A 24,566-nucleotide genomic window follows, 5' to 3' on the forward strand; every position below is an offset into this window, starting at 1 on the left:
AACAGCTGCTACTCTTCTGGGAAGGCTTTCTACAAGATCAGGAATTTCTCAGTGGGAGTTTGTGCTCATTCAGCCAAAAAAGCATTTGTGAGGTCATGCACTGATGTTGGACGAAAAGGCCTGACACGCATTCTAATTCATCCCAAATGTGTTCAGTGGGGTTGAGATCAGGGCTCTGTGCAAGTCACTTGAGTTCCTCCACACCAACCTCATCACCCCATCTCTTTATGGACCTTGCTTTGTGCACAGGGGCACAGTCATGCTGGAAAAGGAAAGGGCCTTCCCCAAACAGTTGCCATAAAGTTGGAAGACTCAATTGTCTAAACACAGCCTTAGGCCATTGTCCCTCCTCTAGTAAACTTTACAGTAGGCACTATGCATTCTGGTACTGTAGGTAACCAGGGGTGGTGTGCGTTACAGCACTCCAGCAGAAATTGTAAATGTTGATGTGCGGTGTACAGCTGCCCAACCATGAAAACCCTTCTTTTTTTGGAGGCAGTTTGGAACTTTGTGGTGAATGATGCAACAGATGATAGGTGAAAAAGTCTAAGAACCCCTGGTCTAGGTTCATCTCTCTAAAGCTTTGTTGGAAAGTCAGTGAAAGTGTCCCAAACACTTACTTAGAAAAAGCGAGACAGAGCTACAACAATCCTTACATCACACATCTATTCAGCTCCCCCTCACTGAAGCACCAGATACAACTTGTGGAATATAGAACATTGACAGAAAATGTTATGGTCAGAGAAAACTCTAAATGATTAAAGCCCAATCAAAGTTATGCAGGGGTGTGAAAAGAAGTTCTAGAGGGAGGCTAAGGGAGTGAATATAGGCGGGTTTAGGCAGTGAGATGAATAAGTGATAAGTGCATAGAACACCCCCTTGTGTTTTCCCCATGCTGAGCGTGACATCTGGTCTCTTTCCTTTTCAGACTCACCTAGACTACCTCCAGAGAGGTGGAGTAACTCCCTATGAAAGGTCTATACAGTCTTAAAATAAAAAATGATGCTTCAATAACATGTACAGCGTCACTGAATGCCATTTAACATTTACACCTGGCTACCATTTTCATCAATCTGTTTGATACAATTTGTTGTATATGTTGTAATGGAATTTGAGTCCTTTTTGTATAAATGTTTTCAAAAGGCAAAAGTATTGCATAATTACTGTTAGCCTGAATAGTTTTAAGAATTGGACATTTTTGGAAAAGTATGCATTTCACTGTTACCACTTGTTAACAAAACGTCAACAATAACCTCTGATTCAAGTCACAATTAGGATTCACATAGACCAAATGTAAGCTATGTTTTATCATATAACAAGTACAATATCATTCTTAATTTTAAAACGGACTATAATGCAAATATAAGGTCAACATCAGGGGTGCACTTCCTACCCCCAAACTGGAGCTCCATTAAAGATTAAATATCACATCTTCTGCATATAAAAGCAAGGGACGATGCACTACTTAAATGTTATTTTAAATGTCTGTCTGCATTTTGGGTTTTTTGTGTAAGATTATGGAAGAAAAAAAAGGTGGGGGGGTGCAGAAATGCTGCTAATAATGACAGTATTCACCATTGACTTGGTTGACATTATTAATGACAGTATTCACCATTGACTTGGTTGACATTATTAATGACAGTATTCACCATTGACTTGGTTGACATTAATAATGACAGTATTCACCATTGACTTGGTTGACATTAATAATGACAGTATTCACCATTGACTTGGTTGACATTATTAATGACAGTATTCACCATTGACTTGGTTGACATTATTAATGACAGTATTCACCATTGACTTGGTTGACATTATTAATGACAGTATTCACCATTGACTGGTTGACATTATTAATGACAGTATTCACCATTGACTTGGTTGACATTATTAATGACAGTATTCACCATTGACTTGGTTGACATTATTAATGACAGTATTCACCATTGACTTGGTTGACATTATTAATGACAGTATTCACCATTGACTTGGTTGACATTAATAATGACAGTATTCACCATTGACTTGGTTGACATTATTAATGACAGTATTCACCATTGACTTGGTTGACAATAATGACAGTATTCACCATAGACTTGGTTGACATTAATAATGACAGTATTCACCATTGACTTGGTTGACATTAATAATGACAGTATTCACCATTGACTTGGTTGACATTAATAATGACAGTATTCACCATTGACTTGGCTGACATTAATAATGAGCTAGCATATTCAGTAGAGCTAGCATATTCAGTAGAGCTAGCCATTAATGAGTTAACTTCCACTGGAAGAACGCTTGTAAACCACCTACTGATATAAGGACAAAGAGATAAGAACAATGTAGGACATCTCAGAAAGACAGGAGGAGGAAAGAAACCCAGATTTCAACTATTTTAAAGAGGTGGGTGATCCAACATTCTGAACCCTCCCAGCTCTGGTCCAGTGGGAATCCAGTGGGTCATCTGCCCTGTATCCAAGAGAACAGGCAGATCACTGGCCCTAACTAGGAGGACCAGATGGAGTGGGTCAAGGGGACATTTTTAATTTCTAAATCCAAAATAGCTATGTAATTATTTCCACTTCAACCACATGTAACGAAGCAATGAATAAATTACTATTATGTAATATTCAGACTGCATTTAATGGTATTAAAAATGTGTTGACGTCTCTTCAAATCCCAAATAAGCCGACTGCATGTGCTAGCCTTGGGGTTCTCAGACTTCCTAAGAGCATGGCCTAGAAGGCAAGCACATCCCACTCCCAGATATAGTAGCTGGTGACACACACACAAACACAGACAAACACACCCCTCACTCCCAGAAATAGCAGCCAGTGAGAGACAGAACTCACTGGGCCATTATTAAACATCTGCTCTGGGACAAGCTAATCCATCAGCCTCATTGATTTTAGATTATTCCAGTGCTTTTCCTAACACCCCCTCTCCATTTTGCTTTGCTCTATCATTCTCCCACGCCACATTCCTTGCACCTCTTCTCTCTGAAATGCAAGGCACTCTGGAATTGCACAGAATAAATTTATTTAAGTGATCTTACAATGTTCCCCTTGAGGCCTTTGCTTACTACTAGGGCCCAGACTTTCCATTCCACTGTATGTGTAAGACAATTCAATTTAGAAAAACTGGTTCTAACAAAGACAGTGTGTGTGTATTCTGTTAAGAAACCCCTGACTATGCAGAGAGGTCGCTGAGAGAGTGGAAACACATGCCAAAGATTGCTCTTTTCCCTGGGCACAGCTGTAGATGTTAAATAACTATTACCACAGAATACCCAATGGGTGAAGAACTAGACTGGTTAGGAAGTGCTAGGTGAATGAACTATACCATGAAAAACAGTAAAGCAGCCCACAGTGACCGACGCACTGTAGGTAACCGAGTCATCGGAAAAAATTATATAATAATCTAAACAAAAGGCATTAAATAACAGATATAAAAATAGCAAAACATAAATCAACAATGACAAGTTGCCAACATATTAAAATGACTATCAATTAATCACATGTTCTCATGGTTTAGTTTAAAATTCCTCTTGAGAAAATTGCCAGGGTGTCTTAACAGTTCTATTTAGTTTTAGCATGCATGGGTGTAAGTTAGTGTGCTTCTGTTTCCATTGAACCTATGCCTTTCCAACTGGGCTATTTCAGGATAACACTCACACAGCTATGGAAATAATCAATATGTGTTTTGATGTTTCACCGCTCCCAAACACATGTACAGTAGCATTCAGCACTGGGGCCCCCGTTTGAGCTTCACAAAATACTCAAGGGGCAAGCGGCTTAAAAACCCTAGTGTGCAAATAGCTACTGATAGAGGCAACTGGGGGAAAAAATATCCATATTACCTGGATTTCAGACGGGGTACTGTAGTTAGGAGGCAACCATGTATAGTCGCTCAGTTAAAGCAGACAATTAAGATAGTAAATGCAAATTAAAGTGAAAGAGATTAACATAGCGATGGGGAGAGAATTTGAGTTGATTGCAGTGGTGATGCTGTCTGTGTGTGCATCATAAATCCAGATCTTTTATAATTACAGAAACACTAGAAAGACTACAACCCCTCAGATCTTTTTCACATTTTGTCACGTCTCCACATTCTAGATGCATTTCACAACGTTTTAGGTAACAATGTATACACATATCCCTTCACTGACAGCAATATAATTGCAGTTGCCTTTAATAACCACTTTATTACAGTGAGCAACCTCTTAGAAAAACTTTCTACTGACACCTTAAATGAAATAAAATATGATGATAATCAGTTATTTATGCAGAAAACCTCTGTTAATCGTTTTTCCCTGAGACCCCTCACAGAAAAGGAAGTGCTAGAGGCTTTGTTAACTGTGAACTCTAATGCCACTTTTCCAAAACTGGTTTGTCCTGGCGCTTATTGTGTAAAGCTAATGGGCCTGAAATATTGCACCTTTGCCTGCTGGCTAAGGCAGCACTGTGAGATCTCGGTCTCGGTTTTTCCATGTATAAATAAAATGAAAAAATAAAATATACTTTCTCATCCCTTATTCATTCCACTGTAGCTTAAGCTGCATGTTTTACTCAAGGATATTTATACAGCTCCGGAAAAAATTAAGAGACCACTGCACCTTTTTCTTTCCTTTACAAAAAAGTTGAAAAGGAAAGTTTTGAATGTGTTTGCAGAAGCGTTCCTTTTCCAGTGATCTCTTAATTTTAACCCTTCTGTTCCTCGCTCAAAACCTTCCTTTTCAACTTTTTTGAAAGGAAAGAAAAAGGTGCAGTGGTCTCAGAATTTTTTCCAGATCTGTATATGATATGTATAGTAAGATCCCCTCCTATCCTGAAATGTGCCATAAATTCCTCATGAGGAAAATCCTCCCCATAACATGATGTTGTTGCTGCCAAGTTCTGCACCTATGATGAGTCATATGTTTCGGTTCTTCAAAAAAAAAATAAATGTGACATAGCTATTGAAATAAAAAGATTGGTTGGATAGGTGCAGTTAGACATTTCTTGTAACCATCAGCCGCTACTACACCACTTCTACAATGTTTAAGGGGTGCCTTCAGCCAATTGCTGATTTCAGCTATCATCGTAAAATGTTATATGGGATTAATATCTCTACTCACCACTTCAAACAGTCCAGCTTTTCATCTGTAGCCATATCTAAATTATTTTTAGTGAATTAGGGGTTATCGTGCTGGAAGACCAAACAGTTTTGACAGAGTGACAGCTCCAAAGCACAAAGCTTGATATAACTGATTTCAGGATGCACATTCTTCCTTCATAATGCCTATTTGTCACAGAATGTCAGAGTGGGAGGCTCCCGGAATTCAACTCTGGTTATTACAGCTCCATTCAACCATGTATACAATGAGGGGACTAAACCGGCCCTTACAATGCTCACACGTTGACATGCCAGGATTATTAATAGCAAAAAACAAACTTTGTTTCCATAGTGACTGTTAGAGTCCATATGGAAAGTGTCTCCTCCTGTTGCCAAGACAACCAGCCTTGCAGCTTGTAACATGATGATCTTTCCATAAACAGGGGGTGAAAAACCCAATCTATGGGATATGGGGAAAAAGAAAACCTCAACATACTGGTCATTTACACAGCCTAAACAATTCCTAGGTTTACTGTTTCAATAGGGTTTACCCAAACTGTTACATAATAATAGGAATGGGACAAGCACCAAATATTAGACTGGCTCATACCTACACTAATATACAAGCCTTGGTGATTATTATTATTTTACTATTAGTTAAGCGTTGTTATAGCTGGGATAACGTTGGAATCATTTGCAAAGATGAGCAAAAAAGGCTATGAAAATTACATTATTGTTTATCAGCTCAACCTTGCACTCAAAACAGGTGAACAATCTAACCTTCAACTGAGGTAAAATTATTCAAGGAAAAAAGCTAATCCTTAATCAAGAAACATATGTGGCACTATTATTGCCACCCTTACAAATTCTTCTGAACCAAGTATCTTCCAATATTTGTGGGGAACATGGGGAAGGTCAGAGAACAAAAAAATTAGAATAGACAAAACTTGGCAACCTTCATAAAATATTCAGTGGCTGTATACAAGGAAAAGAAAAACATTTCCACTATTTAGCCATTAAGATGTTTAAATCAACTGAGGTCTCCAAAACAACAATTAGATGCTGCTACCTCCATGCCAACAAGCTTTGGATGACTGGCCATCCTAAGGACCGCCTCTACTCATTCAAATTTGAAGGCACCGTGTATTAACATCCAGTTTTATTATAAACTGTTTATTGCTCAGTGCTACTGTACCAGTAATGTTTTACCATTTGAGGTATTTGACATTTAAGGAAATACTAATACTGTTACATTATGATTGATATCCTGGTATCTTACGGATTCCCTAAAAACATTACAATTGGCACAAAATAGAGTAGTATACTCAAGCTATAACTGTTTATATGAGCTATAAAGTTTAGGTATACAAATAATGTAAAATAACAGTAAAGCAGTATAGAGACAACAAATTCCTTGGTAACATTGCTTTAAATGCATGTTGCCACAAACAGCCAGACTTCAGTTTGAGAGCAGAAGTGTGAATTCCCAAGAATGACTCTGATAGTGTAAGAATACTGTAGCACTGTCTGTTACAACAAAGCCTTTTGAACACCTCTACTGCATAATAGGTTTAGCCTGATTCCATTATCCAGGCACCAGGAAGAGATCAGAACACAGAGCAGTCAAGCAGTCTGAAAACAGGATGGGCTCCAGGCAAATACCTGAGAACTAAACCACAATACAGTTCCTCAAAAGGCTTACTGTATTACCTGGAAATACAGCATGAAATCACCTGACTTAAATTCTAAAGAAACAAAATAAATCATAACATTTTACATCCAGCTGATTAAAAACAAAATCAGGAAAAAGGATAAGAACATACAACAAATGCATGTAGAGAGACACAGAAAAAACAATCAGCAAAGGATATTCACATCACGTTTTAGGGGAAAATGGCCACACGGCAAAATCAAAATAGTAGAAACTGTTGTAAGTCCTAGTCCGCTAGATTAGTTTATTAGGTGATCCCCATCATCTTACGCCATGGCAACAGCTAGTGTGTCTGACAGTGAATGAAAAATATACAGTCACCTAAAGGATTATTAGGAACACCATACTAATACTGTATTTGACCCCCTTTCGCCTTCAGAACTGCCTTAATTCTACGTGGCATTGATTGAACAAGGTGCTGAAAGCATTCTTTAGAAATGTTGGCCCATATTGATAGGATAGCATCTTGCAGTTGATGGAGATTTGTGGGATGCACATCCAGGGCACAAAGCTCCCGTTCCACCACATCCCAAAGATGCTCTTTTGGGTTGAGATCTGGTGACTGTGGGGGCCATTTCAGTACAGTGAACTCATTGTCATGTTCAAGAAACCAATTTGAAATGATTCGAGCTTTGTGCATTATCCTGCTGGAAGTAGCCATCAGAGGATGGGTACATGGTGGTCATGAAGGGATGGACATGGTCAGAAACAATGCTCTGGTAGGCTGTGGCATTTAAACAATGCTCAATTGGCACTAAGGGGCCTAAGGTGTGCCAAGAAAACATCCCCCACACCATTACACCACCACCACCAGCCTGCACAGTGGTAACTGGCATGATGCATGATGGATCCATGTTCTCATTCTGTTTATGCCAAATTCTGACTCTACCGTCTGAATGTCTCAACAGAAATCGAGACTCATCAGACCAGGCAACATTCTTCCAGTCTTCAACTGTCCAATTTTGGTGAGCTCGTACAAATTGTAGCCTCTTTTTCCTATTTTTAGTGGAGATGAGTGGTACCCAGTGGGGTCTTCTGCTGTTGTAGCCCATCCGCCTCAAGGTTGTGCGTGTTGTGGCTTCACAAATGCTTTGCTGCATACCTCGGTTGTAACGAGTGGTTATTTCAGTCAAAGTTGCTCTTCTATCAGCTTGAATCAGTCAGCCTATTCTCCTCTGACCTCTAGCATCAACAAGGCATTTTCGCCCACAGGACTGCCGCATACTGGATGTTCTCCCCTTTTCACACCATTCTTTGTAAACCCTAGAAATGGTTGTGCGTGAAAATCCCAGTAACTGAGCAGATTGTGAAATACTCAGACTGGCCCGTCTGGCACCAACAACCATGCCACGCTCAAAATTGCTTAAATCACCTTTCTTTCCCATTCTGTCATTCAGTTTGGAGTTCAGGAGATTGTCTTGACCAGGACCACACCCATAAATGCATTGAAGCAACTGCCATGTGATTGGTTGACTAGATAATTGCATTAATGAGAAATTGAACAGGTGTTCCTAATAATCCTTTAGGTGAGTGTATTACAGTCACATATATAAAAAAAATTCAAAATAAAAACAGGAACTAAAGACTCAAATACATTTCAATGAAAACAATACAACTAAAGAACGTGTGTGTGTCTGTGTGTGTGAGGCAGTGTGTGTTTTGTCATAGTCCCAGCTTTGCCGTGAGGAGTTAATCAAATTTTACGGATTGCTTAAGTTAAGGTTTAAGCACATTACACTATTCTTGCCAGCTCTAAAGGCTCTAGCCATCAGAGAACCTCTCACATTTAACAATTCCATCAAGTCAAGTTCTATACATTTATTAACAGGGTGGTACATACACCTGACAGCATCTCAGAAGCCTTAGAATTAGAAAATCAGGCCAGAATCTACAATTTCTGGAAAGGTTTGCATATGTGTAGGAAGTCATCAAGGAATTGCTTGTGCATTGGTCCTGGAAAGCTAGATGTAACGCACCCATTTCGGAGCAATTACACTAGTTTACTGAAGTTTACTGAAATTAGATTTGAATGTGACTAAATAGACCTTTGTCTTGCAAGATCAATTAATTTTGCATTTAGTTGTCTTTTCTGCAAAACTAAAATAATATTGAATATAGTTGCCTTCCATTGTCATGCTCTAATAACTTCTTGTTTAGATGTTCCAGCGCCTGTAAGCTTAATCAAGGTATAAGGCCAAAAAGTGCATTCCTTCCAGCACATAATAATTCCAGAATGGCATTAGATGTGCTTCAGAAGACACATACTGTCTCTTTGCATCAATTGTTAGCTGGGAGTTGCTGCAAGGAAACAGGGCCATAACTACAAATTGCATACCATAAAATTGGGGGGATAACAATGTAAAAGTAAAGGACATGCATCTTTATACATATATAGCCTTATTTTTCTCTATAAAGGAGGCCAATAATTTGAGGGGTCTGTTTGCCTTCTTGATGCTAAATTAAAAAAAAACACATTTAAATGAAGCCAGAATTCAATTGTGCACGCCTGTGTACTCAAATGTAATACAACCGTAGTTACATACAATTCTCCAGAAGATTAAAATGATAATTCCCTTGTATCTCTTTATACTGTGCTTGTGTTCTTAGAGGATAGCTCATGCCATTACATACATGCCATTTCTGTGTGAGTATATATTTGACCAACTGTTTCTAAAAACATTCATGCATTTTGTTTCAAATATTTCCTTGGAACTGATTTGGAATCATCAAATTCTGGGCCTGCAGATGCATTGATATTGAACTCATGAATTTTGAGAAATTAGTTATCATTCATGACTGACAGAATTTGGCGTTTTATGATTACATAAGTAAACCATTTTCTTAGGCAATCATTACATTTGGATGCTGCATTAGAGGCAATCTTAGGCTAACCTCAAGGGTTTTTTTCCGGTTAAATAAAGAATAAATAAATAATCTATAAAAAAGAGCCTGCATAACTAGAACATATTTTCACAACAGACTTAATTCTTCCTCCCTTTAAAGCAACTTTGTAAATTTGACTTGATCAAGATAACTGGCTAACTTAAGTTAGAACTAAGAGTTTAGCCTCCTCACCCTGCTCAAAGCCCAAGCCAGCTACCCTGAGCGACACTGCACCATACATCACAGCCACTCAAGCTTTCATTGAACACTTGAGTTTCCTTCCTCCATTTTTTCTCCATTCAGTCTGCATGGTATTGAATAATTTACTCTCCAGTGTTTCACGGATGTTCATTTTATAGCAACATACAGCCACCTCTTAACTGTTGCCACCACTCCAAGAAAACCTAATAACTTTACATTTGTTTGCAGAGAGACACTTTCAAGATTAAACAATTTCAACTAGTCTGAGTGAGCAGGGGCTCAACAAAAACCCACAAACTCCCAGTGTGACTTGCTCCAACTTTTTTGAAACTTTGTCGTCTCCCCACAGAAAAGAGGCGCTCATTCAAGCGCTATAGTTTGTCACAGAACTCACAACTTCTACACAAGACACAGGGGCGCACAATAGGCAAGACAAATAAAATTGGTTCAAGATTAGACTGAAAACTATTTTTCAAATATTGACAGTCACTAGCAAGTAGCTACCCTGGACTGTGAATACACATCAAAAAATGTAATAGACCTTTAAAAGAATTAACGGGAGAATGTGATCAATAACATCCTACTTAATTACCCAGCATCCAGTATCCAAACACCATGTTTAATAACACAAATATAATATATAGCACAAGCATGTTTTCATTATGATCTAATTTAGGGTCAATCATTGAGTAAACACAGCACAACCAAGTGATGGCAAGTCAGACCCATGTGAACCTGAACACAGAGTTGTTAAAAGTACCAAGTTCAAGCTACAACACAACTGGCACTATCATTGATTCCCTGGCTCAACAGAAACCCCTACAGTCCCCGGAAGGCTTGTGGTACCAACAAGTTCCCGGGGCCCATTCACCCGTAAATAACTAAGTAAAAAATTATAAATGATGTGGCCAACCAAACTGAACTAGTAAAATGTATCCATTAAAGCTATAGGCTACACACATTAGAAGCAACAGAGAAGCCTGTCATTGATTTAATAAGGGTTATATACATACACACACACACGTGTGCGCATTTATATGCATGCATGTACACACACTTATACATGTTGTTATGTACATGTTATGTAGGCTATATATGTTAATCCCACCAGGGCCATTTATGAATACCATTTCAAAGCATTGTTCAGTTCTATTATACAGCATAAAGGCCCCTTAAACTGCTGTTCAAATACATGATCAACTGTACCAGAGAGACTAGCAGTGAGACATGGAAGCCAAGACCAGGGCCAGTTCTAGGCATAAGCAGTCGCTTAGGGCCCGGGACCACTAGGGAAGGGGGACCCAAATCAAATTTTGCCCCCAAAAGGTTAGATCCAGCCTTGGCCAAGACATACAAAAACACAAATATCATTTTTCACCTTTTTCCTGGTTACTATATCTAGTCACAAAATAAGTTGACATATTTAATAAATATGTTGACATAATGATGATGATGGACAAGTTGTTGCCTAAAAAACATTCTACTCGCTCTGTAAAAGGTTGCTGATAGACTTTGTCCTTACTAAGTACTCCACTAGGCTAGTTAGTCTTACAGTTCACTGAAAAGTGCATTTTGGTCACATGATCATCCATTGGAAACGCATTTTCAGCTAATCAAAGTCATACCTTGCAAACACATCACTGGTTTAGAAGGCAAAGAAAAAGTAACAATCCTTTTCAAACATATTTAAAGACAGAGAGCGGTGGTCTCCCTCTCCAAACAACCTGCTACAAGCTGAACATAATTTTAATTGTGTTTGGTGGTTTGTCTGAGACAGGGTGCTAAGAAGCTTGGCAATTTCTTTAAGGTGATCATGTGACCAGAGAGCACCTTCTAAGAATGAAGAGGTATGTCCACAATTAATCAAAGTGGCATCCACATGGGTTCAACATTAAATGCTTTTTCATTGCTTATGGGTTTAAACATGATTTTACAAGTGACTGTATCCCTATCCGTTAGCCAAGACACCAAACAGACTGCTCAGAGGGAAATGTTGGGAACTGTAGACTCTGACAGGCCCTTGGAAATATCTGACTCAGACATTGTTATGAAATTCTATGGGCAACGAAAAAAACCAACCCACTGACTGGATAAAAGCATGTACATTGCAATTGGAACAGTGTAGTTCGAAACTAGAAAAAAAGCTTAACCACAATTATTACAAATTGTGTGCATATCACCATAATAGAGTACTGATCTAAGATTACTGCTTTCAGAGATGAAGTGCCGTTAACAAAGAGGATATCAGTCAGAATTTAATAGCCACTTGCTAACCACCCACTGTCAGTGTGGAATGCTTTAGACAAGACCAATACAAATAAAGAGGTAATGTCAGAAAGTTCTAAAAATGCAAATTCAATAGGTACAGCCACAGAAAACATGCAAATGTTCCTCCGCAGTTATAGTGCCGTGGCCAGAACCTAAATCTTCATGGGGTTCTCCGCATGAGCAGAGCAATGGCAAAAGATTCAGGCCCCTGGATCAAAGACTTACACAGTCCTGTACACTATATTCATTAGTGAACCAAATCCTTAATAGCAGAATGGCTCCTTGGTACGATTTCAACACTTACGTCCCAAGGACCTCTTTGAAGTCATAGTTCTCCTTCACGTCTGACGTTTTCTTCTTCCAGGAATGTCCATCGTCCCCCAAGGGCATCTTTCTATTGTGGTGGTTGGCTATAATACTGGAGAAGAGGAAGGAATCTTAAATACTCATTGTTCAACACAAAATGAAAACTGGTGAGACATAATACACTATCTTGGTTAGTTGAATTTGAAATAATGTTACTTTGGTGTCAGAACAGACAAGTTGACAGACTTGCAGGTTAGATGGTGTGATGTCATCACATCCTACTATCAATGGCTCTCTTTGGTGTTTTTTTATTGACTGAACGGTTATTATTTGCTGCTCTCGACACTGCTATGTCTGTAAAGGGTGTCAGTGTGTTTCATCTGTAGGTCCTCTCCTGAAAACATCTCCATTGTTGCCAACTTGTCGGCGTACTAACAATGAAACCAGCTTGCTTCACCTATTCAGGTCCCAGGCAACATCTTCCACCTCATGTTACCAAAACTCAGCACACCCTATTTGATTGACAGGTCTACACAACTTGTAGTCAAAATAGCTGCAGTGCTATTCCAATGATGTAATGGCAGTCTTAAATGATAAAATCGTAAATGTCGGCCTACATTAAATTAGTTATATCATGTATTTGTGGTGACGTATGCCTATTTGGCTGTTCATTGGTGAGGAAATTAGGTCTACGTAACATAATTTTTTAAATTAGGGCAAAGTGAGTTTTTTCGTCATGGAAAATCCACCCCATTTGTTTCTATTTATACAAATGAAATAATAATTGTGCAGGCCATTAGCTGCAACAGCGTAACTGACATTTTTCTAAAATACTTTTTATGTCATGATGACGGCAATTATGTTTTCAACTATATCTAGGATTTGTCTACTTTGTTACTATAATTGTGTTTCCAAGCCACTATAGTGTAATGTAGACAAAATGTTAATGTCATTAGCTCTATTCAACTTTTGACCATCTACGCTGTCTATCCAAATCTCAACAGAGCTTGCCACATTGCAAGTAGGCAACACAATTAGGATACGTTACAGCCCTATGAAAATGATTGCTGCATCAACGTTTCACCACTATTCATGATTGGCATGTGACGGGTAGAAGACCACAAAAAGTGTGTCCATATACAGAAGGTAAAGAAAACAACTGGAACAATACATCGCATCCACACACAGAAGGTTCAGGATATTGAATCTGGAGAAAAAAGTTTGGTCGAAATGTTTGAGATTTATCTGTATTTTTTGTGATTTCATAATTTATTTGTTAAAAGGGGCAAACAAGGGGTCTCACAGCATGCACTAAACCCATGCTAGACGGTGATATCAGTGCCCCCCCCATGTCATTAGAAAACATAATGTCTACATGTTGCATTCCCTGCCATTCTCAGTGTCAAACAAATACTTTTTATAACTGCACAAGAGATGATGTACCAAGGTCTCCGTTAGGAAAAAATGGCACAGGACAGTTTAACAGGCAGCATTTTCATTCACCAGACATATGAGAAATATAAAGGACACATTGATCACAGCTGGACATCACCAAACCCGGAAGTCATTATCTAATTTTAGCAAAGACGTTCATAAGATAAAACAAACATGATGTTCTTATAACATAACAAAAGCAAAACATCACCCATTTATTACTCTGCTATAAATCATCATGTTTTACATACAACCCTTGGCTTACACGGTAATAAATATAAGGGATTTGTTTTTCCCAGTTCAGCTGTTATCATTATTACAGCATGTTGTTGTGGATTTTTTTATTTATTTTGTTCTTCCAGATAATTTGGTCAGCAGGCAACATTTTACTGGTTTTTTTATTCATTTTAAAAGACAGCTCTAGCAGTCTGAATGATTCCCTGAGATGTACTGCGGAAGCATGAGTTTGAATCTGGCCCACTAATATTTTAGCAAAAACTCTCCTCTGTCTTTCCCTATGCATAAAATGTATCAAAATATATCTTAAAACAAATACAGTTGTGCTCAAAAGTTTGCATACCCTTTGAGAATTGGTGATATTTGTACCATTTGTAAAGAAAACATGAGTGAGCAGGCAAAACACGTCTTTTATTTCTTATGGAATTCACATTGAACTGTAGGTCATAACAGAATGGCACAATCATAAAACAAAACATGCCAACAAAGAAAAAATGAACTGACCCCTGTTCAAAAGTCTGCATACCCTTTGTTCTTAATACTGTGTATTGCCCCCTTCAGCATCAATGACTGTGTGCAGTCTTTTGTAATAGTTGTCTATGAGGCCCCGAATTCCTGCAGGTGGTATAGCTGCAGATTTTTTCTCTGCAAAATGCCTCCAGGTCATGCAAGGTCTTTGTTCGTCATGCATGAACTGCACGTTTGAGATCTCTCCAGAGTGGTGATGATATTAAGGTCAGGAGACTGTGTTGGCCACTCCAGAACCTTCACCTTTTTCTGCTGTAACCACTGGAGGGTCAACTTGTCTTTGTGCTTAGGGTAATTGTTGTGCTGGAAGGTCCAAGAGCGTCCCATGGGCAGCTTTCATGCAGAAGAATGCAAATTGTCTGCCAGTATTTTCTGATAACATGCTGCATTCATCTCACCATACATTTTCAATAGATTCCCATGCCTTTAGAGCTCACACACCCCAAAAACATTAATGAGACACCACCATGCTTCACAATGGCGATGGTATTCTGTTCAAAATATATGCCTTGTTGACCCCTCTCCAAACATAGCGCTTATGGTTGTGACCATAAAGCTCTATTTTGGTCTTGTCACTCCAAATTACAATTTGCCGGTAGCTGTGAGGCGTGTCAAGGTATGGTCGGGCATGTTGGAACCAGGCTTTTTTGTGGCATTGGTGCAGTAAAGGCTTCTTTCTAGCAACTCGACTATGCAGCAAATTTTTGTTCAAGTATCGTCGTATTGTGCTCCTTGAAACAACCACACCGTCTTTTTCCAGAGCAGCCTGTATTTCTCCTGTGGTTACCTGTGGGTTTTTCTTTATATCCCAAACATTTCTTCTGGCAGTTTTGCCTGAAATCTTCCTTGGTCTACCTGACCTTGACTTGGTATCAAGAGATCTCTGAATTTTCTACTTCTTAATAAGTGATTGAACAGTACTGACTGACATTTGCAAGGTTTTGGATATCTTTTTATATCATTTTTATATCATTCCATTCATTATCTTTATAAAGTTCCATTACCTTTTTATGCAGGTCTTTTGATAGTTCTTTTCTGCTCCCCAAGAGTCTAGCCTGCTCAGTGCATCCACATGAGAGCCCGCCCACCCGATTGACCGACCCTTGTTAAATAGCGTATAGGTTAGAGATGTGGACTTGTAACCAATAGGTCCCACATTCAAATCTCGTCACATACAAAACAATATATGCATTAGGATTTGTTCCGGACAAACAAAAACTTTGCTGGCAACAACCTTCAGTAGCTGTGTTATAGTAAGTCTAAAATAAAACTATTCATGGTTATATTGCGACTATTTCTGGTAGATATTCGAAGTATGCATCTGTGCATGCTTTTTAGGTCAGGATAGACAAAAGCTTTGCTGGTTACAACCTATAGTAGCTACGTTATAGTAAGCCTAAAATAAAACTGTTTATATTGCAACTATTTCTGGTGGATTTTCAAAGTATGCATCTGTGCATGCCTTTTGGAGTAATATAGACTCAAAATCCCTTGGGCAGAAAAAGAGCAGGTGTTTCCACGATTCTTTTCACTTGACAAAAACGTTAGTTATCGTCACCTATATTACGAGTTATTGTAAAGATTTAATTCACGAATGAAAGAAAACGTTTATGCACCATGAAACAGTTTTGGCAGTGTAAAATTCATATTCAGTCTCGCTAGTAATTGCTCAATTCTTATGAATATTCCAAGTAGTATGTTCGATACTAGTAAGCCTCTTACTGGCTAATAAGCTGTTAAAACGGCCAGTGGCAAAAGCCATAGAATTAATAGATGCTATTTGTGGTGGAGGTAAACATAATAAGAAACGTTAGTCAGTTTAACACCATGCTTAATGGTCAGTCTAGCGAAATATTTAAACTGTGTGTCATGTCAATGCATGGCAAAATGATCTAATGTCGAGATGCTATACCGATACAGGGTACATGTATAGCACTGTGTTGTAGTGGTTAAAGACACAGCTACGTATGTGGGAGACCCTGGGTTCAAATCCAGTGATTTATCAATGTTAGTTGCGGCTGGCTGAACTACATAAATATAAAACATTCAGCATTGTATTGTGACATTTTATTGGCAACTACCTATTGCACCAGGTTTAACAGCTAATAAAAGCTCAGGCCATGTTCATTTTAGTTACAGAGGTTTTAGTGTGAGGTGAGAGAGCATATAGAGAGGTGAGAACATCAACAGACAACTCAGGGCTGTTTCAATACCTATATTTACAATTTAGATCACTGACAGGAATGCTACAATAAGAAAAAGGTGGTTTCCAGAGTTTCTTGTTCTAAATTTCAACTGCATGTTAAACATATTGGTCTTAACTCTGAACAGTGATGGATTTGAGCTGTGTGTATTTCAGCAAGTAAGGATGAGAGTGAAGAAGGCAACAATTTCTCACCTAAACCATTTGCATTTTCCCCTTTGAATTTTATATAAGAGGATATAACAAAAGTGACCACGTTTCAATGGTTTAATCAAGAGATATTTTTTTATATTTTATTTCATGCCACTTCTTTGTAATAGAAATTACAAAGAAAAGGAAGAGAAATCAGAAGTCGGCTTCAGAGACCAGCATGCAAAGCTATCTGCTTGGGGAAGCAGTAGGAGGAAGTCTAGTCAAATGTGTTACAGAGAGAGAACCCTAACAGTTATTCTAATTTAATAATATAGGAAGCCTTCTAGACCTTTCCGATCTGGTTGCATTTCGTTTATTCTGTGGCTTCCTCATTCTATCATCTGCACTGTGCTCAAAGGGCAGGTTAGCTGCAAACAATACTAAGCAATAATAAACAACAGAATTTGTATACAGTTTGATAAACATCTTTCGGTATCTCCATATGCATTGCTTTGGTTTACAGAGTGAACAAACAAATAATGAGATAATTTACTAACTCCTACAAAAAGGAATAGTAAAATGTCCAAACAATATTATTGGCCACTTGTAAAAGCAGTTAGATATTGGATTTTAAGCAGCTCATTCTCCTTTACTTTTGAATTGACCTCAACTGTGCAATATAAAAATCACTAATCCAACCAGTTAATAAATTAATAAAAGGAGTCTCCTTTTTTGTGTTACTGTACCACGACGAGCATATAGAGAAGAAACTAGGGAGATGTCTAAGATCAGATAAAAAAAATTATGGATAACCTTAAGGATACAGGTTCACCTCCAGAGACATTGATGTTTCTGGTTTCCACAAAATGTAATAATATCTAGAGGTTTAACACCATGCAACTGTAGTAAACTTTTCTGGATTTGGCAGCAAAAGACACATTGATGGAAGATCCCAGCAAATGATTATTCAAATGGCTTAAAAAAAGCACCTAGATCAATGACTCCAACCACATTTTAAAAAAGCACTCAGAAATGGTTAAAGGCAAAACACTGAACTCTCCTGAAGTTGCCAGCAATGAGTCCAAATTTAAATATAATTAAGGTGCAGCAAGCTCATTCATGGCAGCACTTGACTGCAGTTATTTTAGCCAAAGGCTGTGCTACCAAATGTTGAGTCTAGAGTGTCAATACTTTGGTCAATGCCATATCTGTTTATATTACCAAAACAAAGGTTCTGTAATATTCAAAAGATAATTCTGGAGACCAAATAATGTGGTAATTTTCAACTTATTTATTAGAAACAATGTGAGGTCTTTGAAAAAAGTGTTTTCAATACATTTGGCAACAGCTGTATGCATATATGTATATAAACCGATTAGCCATAACATTATGACCACCTGCCTAATATTGTGTAGGTCCCCCATTTGCCATCAAAACAGATAGTACGTGTCAGAGTAACATCCACATGAATGGCAGGACCCAAGGTTTCCCAGCCTCGCCCGGCTTGCCTTCTTCCCATAGTGCATCCTGGTGCCATGTGATCTCCAGGTAAGCGACGTACATGCACCCGGCCATCCACGTGATGTAAAAGGAAACATGATTCATCAGACCAGGACACCTTCTTGCATTGCTTTGTGGTCCAGGTCTGACGCCCCCATTGTAGGCGCTTTCGGCAGTGGACAGGGGTCAGCATGGGCACCCTGACTGGTCTGCAGCTACGCAGCCCCATACACAACAAACTGAAATGTACTGTCTGTTCTGACATCTTTCTATCAGTACACAGCAATTTGAGCTACAGTAGCTTATCTGTTGGATCGGAAACACACAGCCCAGCCTTCGCTCTCCACGTGCATCAATGAGCAATGGCTGCCAATGACCCTGTCACCAGTTCACCGCTTTTCCTTCCTTGGACCACGTTTGATAGGTACTGACAACTGCAGACAGGGAACACCCCACAAGGGCGTGTCAGTGTCATTCACTTGTCAGTGTTCATAATGTTATGGCTGATTTGTGTATGCATGTTTGTGTGTGACTCCTGTTCTCATATTTACTGAATTACAAATGGTACACTGACAGATTGTTTGGTTTGATATTTGTTCTTAAAACACTGACCCTTCAAATCAGTTATTGCAAAGGGTTTCATTATTTCTTTTTAACTATACATACTCTTACTTAAGTATTCAAACACTTTAATGTTTGTTAGAGCCACCAAAAGCTGCAATAACTACTATAAATATTTTGGTAAGCGTATACCAACTTTGCACACAGTCAGATGATGCATACGTAACAACTTGAAACAGTGCCACAGATTTTCAATAGGATTAAGAAAAGGAATTTGACTGAGGCGTTGAAATACATTCACCTTTTTGTTCTTGATTAACACAGCTACAGACACAGTTTTCTGGGCTCTAGTCCAGGATGTTTTTTGGTCAGCCTCAAGTGTTTTGTGAGCTGACATTACCTAGCTGGGAAGCGCGTGCAAGTGGAGTCTGCTTCATATTCATGCTGCATGTAATTTAAATTGCACAAAATTGTATGGCATATCAGATGGGTCAATCTCATGCTTTCAGATTTTATTTTTGAGAGATTTTTTTGTGTACTTCTTCCTAAAACACAGTTATAGACTAATGTGTTGTATCAATGTAATTTATTACAATATGCTAATTTCACTTTACTGGCAAAATATATTATTTTTTAATTATAAAGTATCAGCATACTACTCCAAAATGCTCAAGACATCTGTAACTCAATTGAACTGGACAAGCAAATGGACAAAGACATTTTTAGATTTTGCCAAGACCTACAATTTATGTTCATCGATCTTCATTCACGCTCATAGCTGAAGTTGAGTTCGCTAAAGGGTCAAAAGACATCGGCCAAAGGTTTCAAATGAGCAAGGGATAATACCTTAAAACAAGCATGTATTATTTTATATTAGACTTGCATAGGAGTGGACTGGAGTGGATCAGGGAACAGTTAGAGGGAAGTTGTAGAAGAGCACATGCAGGTTGAGCTGCTGAAAAGGTTTGCAGAGGAACATGTTTTTCTGTTTCATTCACTGTTTGCATTCATCAATAAACATCAAGTTGCCAAAAAGCATTTCTGGAAGGTCACAGGATCGAGCAGGTTTTATGGTTGGAAACATTTAACCATAGCAACATTACTAAGAGTAACTTGACATGCAGCATGTACTGTTATGAAGCTTATTGACAGAAACGCTGTACTCACTGGTTTCCCATGGCTGCGCAGTGAATAGAAGAAACACACACACTGAAGTGCTTTCATGTATGAGGACGCTGTTTGACAAACTGGGACTATCTGAAACTTTTGACCGCACAGGCTTGCAGCCAGCAAAACCGATAGTAGTCCCCTTTTAAACAAGTTCAAACCAGACTCCCACATACAGAGATATAAACACAGCCACGCCTGTTCCGCACGCACGCGCACACACTCACACACACACACACACACACACACACACACACACAGGAAGTGGGGAGAATCATTTGCTCATCACCCATTGGCTCCTTTTAGTCCAGTGCACACATCTCATCCTCAGGCCCCTTTCCTTTGGCCTTCAGTAAACTAAATTAAAAACAGTGACTATTTCTCTAAAGCTCAACACTGAGTACAATCTGTCTTGTAAAATGCTCCAGATTATCTTTCTTAATGTCATTATTCACTTACTGACAAGGATAATTCCCTGATTTACACATCTGCTATTATTTACATATGTATAATTGGACTGTTTAATTAACATAGCCGTCAAAGTTTCAGAAGTGGATCCGAATAGGGAGCAGTTAAGGAGATTTGGCCCAGACCGGCTCCACCACCAAGGAGGGTGTCTGTGTTTCTGTCAGAATCGAAGAATCAGTCAGTGTCATTCCCTGTACAGACAACAGGGTCAGAGATGCACAGAGGAAAAATGGCAACTGAGTAAGTTCAAAAATTATTTTTATGGCAAAGCATAATAGTAATTCCAGATTAGGCTTAAGCAAATGTATGGTGTCTCTAGACACTTTTAGCCATTGTAGTAAACGCCTCCTGATCTGAAACCAATGCTTATCTGAGACACCAGTGTCAATGACACTAAACAAAGCCATTTCAAAATTAGCCTATTCATTGATAAGCTACCTTCTCCTTTCGAGCTAACTTGTGTAATGGTAGTGAGGACGTGAGTGTGTGTGAGAGAGAAAGAACTAGAGACAAAAATAAATACCTTAAGCATTCTAGTTCAGTAAAGCACTTTACAAGGAGATTTGTACAGTAAGTTATAATCCATTTGAGTACTCTAAATTTGAATCAAATTTGACTGACAATTAAACATCGCTTTAAGTTTATACTTCCATTACCCTTTGCACTAATGTCTACTGAAAAATACACTTCGGGCTGTTTTTTCAAACACAGATTAAAGTTCAATGGAAAATCTCAATTGAGTATGAGCTTGATTTTTTTTGTCGAAGACTAATCTCTACTATTCAATGCGGACGCAACTCCATAGTATCTTGGATTTTATATATGAATGAACGCATCGTTTGGTGGGGCATGTCGTTTGGACTATCTGGCAGTTGTATAGCTTAGTTTTACTCTGGGAGGTGAACCAGCTGGGCGAAACAATTACTTTCCATACATTATTAAAGTAAAGTATTAGGATATTATATTAAAAAAGGAAAACATTAAAGATATGGTTTACCGTTTCAAATTATTTTATTATAAGTCAAGTACAAGATAACTATTCCAGCACTTAGTGCATGGATCCATATAGCAACTACATCAGGGATATTTCAATAATTAAAATGTTGCGGATCTAGTGGTAAATCATGACAAACATTATTCCCGCTCTTACCTGTGAATTGCACTGATGTCGAAGGTAGCTCCTTTCTTTAATGCTTCGCCAATTTGGACTCACGGCGCTCGCAGAAAAACTGTATTCGAAAACCACAACAGCACACTCCTAACGTCAGGGCAATGGGCGGAGGGAGTGGTTAATGCCGCGTTGACGACTACAACAGAAAGTGGTAACTCGGAAATCTCCAACCTATGAAAAATGGGAATTCATGGAAAAACGAAATCCGACTGAGAAACATTGTATTGAACGGCAATCCAAATCGAAATTCCAAACCAGAAACACCTGCAACAATCTACTTTCGATTTCATAAATAAAGATCCCTGACTTTGTAATGTAGCCTCGTTCTTCCCTTGGTTCTTAGTTGTTCTGAAAATGGATCCAGTTGGCATTAGTTATTGTATAGTAATTAAGTAATGGTATTAGCTTTATCGGAAGCACCTATTTCCCAGGGTGAAGTTTCACTTAGATGAGCCTACAAGTCGTTGTTACCCTTCTACAAGAATGAGGAAGTTCTACAGGATATCGCCTTGATTATGGACCACTGTTGCAGGACACTATATTGAAGATTGTTCTTTAAGAAAAAGGAATACGGCAGATGCATTATTCATATCAGAACGTGTGTCTTGCAGAATTGGAATGTCCTGCAGGGTATTCCACGGGATTGTACTGTACGTAACTACATACATGTTCCTATTGGAAATTGACCTCAACTTGCAGGCAAGTCCAAGATTTACAGGATCATTTTCCTTACTTTTCAGAGAGACTTTTCGATAAACATATTGTATTAAAGGTAATGCAGCATTGGCAGATGCGTTTGACTGTCTGTTTCAGCTCTCACATTGCAAAAAATAACATTCACCTGCATGGCTATGCAGTGCTGCCTCCTGTGGTAGTCAGACTTTTGTCCATAGGCTTGGTCTTAAAGGGGCCCCCAAAAACACAAGTCATGAAATCCTTTGGTTAAAGATGAGGCTTTATTTGTAGGTAAAATGTGTGGTCGGTCTGTAATTTCTGGAAATTGTGTAGCAACGTGGCATTGCTTTATAACTCTCCTGCAGGGGAGAGATGAAGTCCTATGTAGATTTTATAATACTTTAAAACCATTATCTGCACACCAGATTGCCAATCCACCATTAGATGGTATTAACATATTTGTATAGTAAACATGAAGCATTATATGATGTACTACTATTAACACAATAAGTGACAAAAATGTTTACACAAAGTGGGTTTGTGTGTGTCTGTTTGAATGGATACATGTTTGACTGACTATGAGTAAGTGTGTATGGATGCTCAACTTTTTTGGCAAATGCATTATTAATCCATTTGTTTTCCCTTTTTCTACTGCTGTATATGCTGACTTTGGTAGCAAAGCAAATAAACAATCTTGAATATAAGCCCGCATGTCTACTTATTTGCTATAGTGACAGACCTACATTATATAATTTTTATTGAAATATGTTGGCTTGCCAAAAATGAAAGTTGAAATTATTTGATAAATTAATTGATCCAGAAGTTTAAGTCAATAAATTATGGTTTTATGATGCAACTGGACACGTTTAAGCTGGGTTTACACAGGCAGACACATTTCTTTGTCTATAAAGAAAAATATTTGAAATGTTGAAATGAAACTGTAAGTATCATCTTGATAACCAACCAAGATATGAACCACAATGATGGCCAAGGGCTTTAGTAAAATGCTGAATATTTATAAGATTCATTGCCTGTTAAGACAGTTCAGCCAATGCCATAGCCGTAGACTTTACCCACATAAAACAGTGTATAAAGAGGCCCTCACAAGTGTTTACCCCTTGGACCTTTCCACATTTTAATCTGTTACAACATGTATTTAATTAGGAGCTTTTTCCACTGGTCAGCAAGAAAAGGCATAATCTCAGAGTGAAAAATAAAATCTGCAAATTGTTCTAAATTAACAGAAAAGTATTGAATACATTATATACTACATATATATTCACCCCCTTTGTTATGACACACATGAATGAGCCATGGTGCTATTTATAGGAGGTCCCAGAGTTGGTTAGTACAATTCCTATCAAAAACTACATCATGAAAACAAAGTAACATTCAAACCAAATACGGAATAGTGGTTCAAAAGCATCAATCAGGGATAGGATATAAGAACACTTCCAATTCATTGAATTTCCCCCAGTGCACACTAAGTCTATTGTTAAGAAACTGAGGGAATATGGCTCAATTGAGAATTTCAAAAACGGAGTATGAAGGTGCCAAGGCACTAGTCAGGAAGGCAACCAAGATGATTATGGCAACTCAAAAAGAGTTACAGTTTTTCGTGACTGAGCTGAGATACACTATGCATACTTAAACAATAGCCCAGATGCTTCACAAAAGTGGCCTTTATGGTAGAGTGGCAAAAAGAAAAAATCTCGGTTTGATGTTGCCAGAAGGCTTGCTGGAGTTTTTGAGACCAAGATTTTCCAATTCTAACACTTCAAACCTAGCTTGATGCACGGTGGACCCTTTAACTGCAAACTGGAACTATGATAATAATAAATATTTGTATCCTGGCACCATGCAATATGCAGTGTGCTTGACGCCAGGACCTCTTCCCTTCACAGCTGACTTCTCGACAGATGTCTCACTATGATTCGAATACTCAATAAAAGCCTTGAAAAACAATACAACAAATAATGAGGGGGAAAAAAGGATCAAGGTTATTCAGTGTCCGGATGAACATA

The 24,566-nt window shown here is 38.4% G+C and overlaps 1 protein-coding gene across 3 annotated transcripts in view; it reads right to left on the bottom strand.

Annotated features, from left to right (window-relative positions):
• Positions 1-22,388, bottom strand: part of camk1b (calcium/calmodulin-dependent protein kinase Ib) — a 48,380-nt gene extending 25,992 nt beyond the window's left edge. The window contains exons 1-3 of one of the 3 annotated variants that reach the window (XM_010901098.4): positions 21,847-22,388; positions 20,229-20,241; positions 12,465-12,578 (exon numbers count right to left, since the gene is read on the bottom strand). In XM_010901098.4, the coding sequence (XP_010899400.1) occupies positions 12,465-12,578; positions 20,229-20,239 (125 nt within the window). In that variant the 5' untranslated portion in view covers positions 20,240-20,241; positions 21,847-22,388. The remainder of the gene's footprint in view (positions 1-12,464; positions 12,579-20,228; positions 20,242-21,846) is intronic. The other 2 variants (XM_034287424.1, XM_010901097.4) reach the window with 2 other exon arrangements.
• Between the last annotated feature and the right edge of the window lie 2,178 nt (positions 22,389-24,566).

Source organism: Esox lucius, chromosome 17, assembly GCF_011004845.1.
Source record: "Esox lucius isolate fEsoLuc1 chromosome 17, fEsoLuc1.pri, whole genome shotgun sequence".
Taxonomy (NCBI): domain Eukaryota; kingdom Metazoa; phylum Chordata; class Actinopteri; order Esociformes; family Esocidae; genus Esox; species Esox lucius.